A 6,000-nucleotide genomic window follows, 5' to 3' on the forward strand; every position below is an offset into this window, starting at 1 on the left:
AATAATATCTTGTAGCCTTGCTTAAAATTATGAAAGCGTTATGTCAGTTATAAAGTAGTTGCCTAGCATGCCCGTGCCCAAGGCCCTGGATTCATTCCCTAGCACTGGAGAAATATGAGGGTGGGTTATTAGAATATGAATATATGTTAACATAAAACACACACACACATGTATACATGAACATTACAAACATCCACATGCCATATAAATTATCAAGTTCAACTCAGTACATTTCTAGATGACAAAAATAAACACTGACTTTCTTGGCCAAGGTCACACACTCTTCCTTACACCACACAATACTCATCTCCCGACAGTGATAACTAGAGCATATTATCGTCAACAATGCTCCAGTACTGAATTAAGGCCATTTTACATGTTAACCATGCTCAAAAGAAACAAGAGTGAAGGAATGAAAAGAAATCCTTTTCATCTTTCCCAGCAGTCTTGCGTCTTATAAAAGATCAGAAATGAACACTACTTTGTAAGTTTTGCAGAGAGTGTTTGTGTTCAAAGACACTCTGAGGCAAGAAAACATGGTAGTAAATTACATGCAACTTCAAAAATGCATGACAGGATTTTGACACAAAATGGAATACACTACACTGAACATTCTGAGTGCTACATTATCAAAATATTGCTATTTGCTTACAGTAACCAAAAAAGATGCTGTTTCAGGAAAAAAGGAAACCTAGCTACCTATTTCCTAAAACATATATAAAACACAAATATACCTACCAACAACTGCCAAATATTTGCTATTAATGCTATATCTTATAACTCTGTCTTTAATAACTGGGATATAATAGGCCCTTAAGTGTTTGCTTAAAAAATCTTCGTACCAGCAGTGCTGTTCTTGAATACTATGGTGGGACATCAGTGACTATAAGACGCTTATAGTAGAAAACAATAAACATCAAACGGAAACGTCTCTGGTGCTAGAACATGTTATATACATGTGTGCATAGTGTATCAATGTGTGTGCACATGTTTATATATATATCACATATCAATCACTCATATATATATATATATATATATATATATATAAATCTTATGCTATGGATCAGTGATTTGCAAACTTTCCTTCTTGCAATATATAATAAGACAAAGATCTTATATCATGACTTAATACACACTCAGAATTTTCTAAAGCAATCCAACTGTATGTACTACTCCCAAACTCTTCTCCCAAGCAGAGGGTGGCCACCTGGAGTGATAACAGCAGATCTTTATTTGAAGATGTTCAAGAAGGGACTCACTCCCTAGCTTCTTTGAAAAGACTTTCTAAATCTAAAGGAGCCTTGGAATCTAAATAAGCAACATAAACAGGATCATATGAATAGAGAGCAGCTGGTGAAACATTCAGGCAGAGGCAAGAGAGGAAGCTGCAGACAGAACCTGGTGGTGGACAGGCAGCACAGGACTATGCTTCTAGATGACAGCTTCCTCCTCCCCAAACTAAGGACAACGCTTGAACACAGTGGCCTTTTATTACTGTCTCATGTGTGAAATTGAACCTCCATAGACCCATTCCAGAACTGAACTAAGTTAGCTTCTCAGAGGCCCTTAAGACAAAAAGAGGGCAAAAATAGAACCTGCCTTGTCTTTCTGAGACGTATGTCCTGAAGTGGCCTGAGACCCCTCCAGTTCTCAAACCACAAATCTGGGTCATATCATGTATTCCTGCATCAGGTATCCCAGCATTTCACATGGAGGCAGGACATGTATCTCAACACCTGCTTTTAATAATGTTGCATCAGTTCAACCATTATTTTTCTAAAATTGGGAGAAGAGGCTTAATGTATTAGGACACAACCAATAACTGAGTCTGTTTTATCATTTTGATTAGTAGCATTCGATAAATGAAAATAAAGGGCCCCTATGTTCTTTATGTGTATTTCAGGGAACTAAAGGCGTAAGGATGCTGCACTGCTTTATTGGAGGCAATCCCACATCCGTTTGGTTTTCATATGTGCATGGCTTCCTAAAATAGAAATAGTCTTATTTGGCTCTATGCTATTTATTTCCACAAAGGAGGAGACTCAGAACTTTTAAGCTATAATAGGTTATCTTGTCTTTGTCTTTTTGCACCTTTATAGTAACGTAGAAAGAAAAGTACGTACAAGGGCAAAAGAAAGACTAAGCTTAATTACAAAGTTTAAAAGCAAAAAACTCAAATAGCAGATTATTAGAGAAAGAACACTTTATTCCTCTCACTTCAAAGTAAATCATTTATCCAAGAAAAAGCACAAATACTGTGCTCTTTTGTTTTAAAGTTACATCCTTCTGGGGCTGGGGATTTAGCTCAGTGGTGCTGCTGCCTGCCTGCCTCACAGGCACAAGTTCCTGAGTTCGATTCCCAATACCATAAATAAATAAATAAATAAATAAAGTTCCATCCTTCTTTAGTGAAAAACTGGAATCTTGGATTCAACGTAAGTTGACTAGTTTACTATTCATAGCCACTACAGGAATGCAACAAGCACATCAATTCATAAACAATTATGTCAAATGAAAATTCCGCAGTGATCCTTCTGACACAACACTTACGAACTACAACCAGGTTTTCTAAATCCTTTGGTGCAGAAAAAAGTAACCATAACAAGCAAGACAAACAAAGTTGCATTACTCATGTACAATGTAAAATGATCCAGCATCATTACTCTGGAGTAGGGATGACAATGCATAATCAAACACACTGAGCAAGGCATCAGTGAAAATGATTGAATATGCCAATGTCCTAAGACTCCATTTACATGTGTTTTAAACATTAGAGTTTGCAAAGCACTTACATCCATAAAAATCACTTGACTCTATCTTTCAGTTTAAATACAACTAAAAAAAATGGGAGTCCATGTGTATAGGAGAAGCTATGTACTGAAATATTCTCTGGAGCCAACTTCCCTGAGTAATATTATTTTTACCCCTCAGTTTCATTGTCTGTAACGTAGCAATAACATTTTCCTACTTGTTGGGACTACTACGGATTAAACACATTAATATATTTCAAGTACCATTAGACACCAGATAATCATTAGACACATGCTGGTTATCAGCAACATCACTGTATAGTACAAAAACTGAAAGCAAAAATCCACAGAGCCAGAAACAAAAACTAGACCTTCTTCTTCCAGTTGATGCTTCAGGTACAGAGGAACGGGTTTTGTTTTTTCAAGTAGCTTGTTTTCTAGACTGAGTTAGAACTCTTCAAATAAAAAATTCAACAGTTTAACACATTTAAAAATCATATCTAATCTATGTTCATATATATAATTTAAATCGATTATAAAAAATAAATGTTCCATTTTCAGGACAGTACTATACACTAAGGAACAGTTATCTCTGTTTCTGTATTTGGAAAACAAAAATCTTTTGTTTCACTTTTCAAAAGACAGACAAAAAAGGCACAAGCCTATCGTATCATATGATAGCATGATATTTCCTCAAATTCTTTATGAAAATAAATCTACATAAAAAGAATAAGATAGTGGTGACAACTATATTAAGGTTTCCTTTTGCTTCTAGTTTTAACATTTAGTGTTGTGATGCAGCATTTGTAATTTTAAAAATAATTTCTAAAACAAAGTGTACCAAGATTGAAAATTGTATTGGTAGAAGAAGCACTCAAATTAATTCCAGAATACAATAAAAATCCAACTTTTTCCCTTCAGCAATTTAGGTGACTGCAATAACATCTTCCACTGTGTCTAAAAATAGGGCATGGGTGTGTAAATTTATGAGTTGAAATGCAAAACTGGCACAGGATGTCTAAATCGGAATGTTAAATCATTTAGTACACGCTAGTATAGAAACATTTTAAGCATTGATTTCCACACACTTCATATATACATACAATTTCAATTCAGACATCTTTATTTTTCTCATAGTGAAGAAATGTGAGGTTGTGATCTTCATTCTCAAATATGCTAACTCGCTTCTTAGGAAATTAACCTTGGGCAAAGCAACTCTCCACTCCAGGCTGCTTCTCTGAACAAGAGCTGACCAGAACATTGACAGTTCCCAACCTTCTTTCCTCCCCAGCCCATCTGAAGGATTCGCCTTTTCAATTCCAGTCATGCGGAGAGCAAAAATGGAAATATGGAAGGGGACAGTATCTACAGGTGATTTTATACACTGCCCTAGAAGCTGTTCTCCCGCTGGTCCCCTCCACGACCCCACCGCAAACTTCCCAGAGGTTCCACAGCTCCGAGGCCTGCCACTTTAGGTCAGGAACATTACACCCCAAAGATCTGACAGTTATCTGATAGTGTTACTTTAACAGACTTAAAACAGAAGCCCAAAAGTTGGCATACATCTTCATTTGCTGAAACAGGCAAGATTCAAACAAGATTTTATATAGACGACATCCAAGAGGGCTTTATAACTGTTTTTTTGGCAGACAGTATATATGACGTGGAATTGGCTTCTAACCAAGAAGGTGGATAAAAGGAGAAAAACTGGAGAACCAATCAAAATAAACCACCCTAAGGTGTGAGAAAATAGTTTGAATGTGTGATTAATGTGATCTGTGTAAGTCAATTGCCTGACACCAGAAAAGAGAAGCCAAAATTAAACACGTATGTGAAGGTGATCCCCAATTTCTTCTTCAAAATATCAAATCCGTCACAGGCTCAACATCAGTTTTAATAACCAATAATTACTAAAAAAAACCTGGACATATGCCATATTATAAATATAAAAGTCAAATATACTGGCTCAGCATGGTGACTAAGAATCACAGCATGGTGTTTTACAAATGGGTGTCCATCTTGCTTTGAATGTCCACTTCCTATGGATGAACTCCACAGTACCTAAGACCTACTGTATATACAAAGTTATCTTAAATAGTAAAGAATAAACACGACCTGTCGATTTAGTATGTGTACCAAAAAAAGAAAACAAAACAAAACAAAAACTGGCTGAGTCTAAAAGTTGCTGTCCTCTGTACCGAAAGATGCCAACAGTGGTGAGTCAAAAATACATGTCTATCAAGGCTCTAACTCTGTTGCACTTGGTTAAAAAGTTGATAAAAAATTTGGTAAGCACGCTTTTTTCTGAAATCAATTATAAAAACACATTGTCCATTGTTAGCTTAACCTGCTGAAAGCACTACCAGATAAGTCTATGTTTCCAATATGGACTAGAACTGTAAAGCCTAAAACTTAGGTAAGTGACCAGACCAATAGGTCAACAAGAAATAAAAATGAAGAAAAAGAAATGTCAAAAGCCCAATTTTGAAAGATTTTCACCTCTGAAATGGTTGCAACAGATAACACAAAGGGCAGAAAATTCTTTAAACAGAGTTGGGATATTTGTTGAATGAATACATATTTCTTTCCCTCTCTCTATACCTATGTGTCGAAGCATCAAAACAATTTAATTTGTGGCTGTTTCTGTTGTGTCTCCAACTTCACATATAAGTTTATTATGAGGAAAAAAAACAAACCTGTTTGGCCTGACTCACCATGAATCACGGCCAGGAGGTCATCTTGTTGTGTATCAGCAACTATGTTTTCACTACAGCTTTGTGACCTGAAGTGGCAGCAGCCGAGGCACCAAAATAGAAGGGGCAGGAGCCTTCTTCTGGTTTCTCAGTCCCAAATGGTCTTTTCCAGCCCATTCTGGCAAGGAGCAAGAGCCAACCGCAGAGCACAGAAAGAACCACCCCGACAGCTCTGAGGAGAAAGGCTGCAGGCCCACCACACCTTTCTTGCCCTCCTGGGGAACCCGGGGAAGCTAAAGTATCAAAGAGGGCAGGCTCGTGAAACATCATGGTGTAACCTTAGCATGACAAGGGTCAAAACCAGCCAGATGCAGGGCAAACCCTGCCGCGACCCTGAAGAAGAGATACCGGGAAGGTCTCGACGCGGAGGAGGATCGTTCACCCCGGATCAGAGCCCAGCGCCGGCGCAGTCGCGCAGCGGCCCGGGTCTCCACGCACCCCCGATCCCCGATACCTGCCCTGTTCCCACTCACCTGTCCGCCGCCCGCGGGCCG

At 37.9% G+C, this 6,000-nt stretch overlaps 1 protein-coding gene across 1 annotated transcript in view; it reads right to left on the reverse strand.

Annotated features, from left to right (window-relative positions):
* The window catches only part of Ube2d1 (ubiquitin conjugating enzyme E2 D1), a 32,353-nt gene extending 26,867 nt beyond the window's left edge, over positions 1 to 5,486 (reverse strand). Inside the window, exon 1 of the mRNA XM_010603223.3 lies at positions 5,468 to 5,486. Coding sequence (XP_010601525.1) covers positions 5,468 to 5,470 — 3 coding nt within the window. The 5' untranslated portion in view covers positions 5,471 to 5,486. The remainder of the gene's footprint in view (positions 1 to 5,467) is intronic.
* Between the last annotated feature and the right edge of the window lie 514 nt (positions 5,487 to 6,000).

This window comes from Fukomys damarensis, unplaced genomic scaffold (assembly GCF_012274545.1).
Source record: "Fukomys damarensis isolate Sample0158 unplaced genomic scaffold, DMR_v1.0_HiC HiC_scaffold_20, whole genome shotgun sequence".
In the NCBI taxonomy this organism is placed as follows: domain Eukaryota; kingdom Metazoa; phylum Chordata; class Mammalia; order Rodentia; family Bathyergidae; genus Fukomys; species Fukomys damarensis.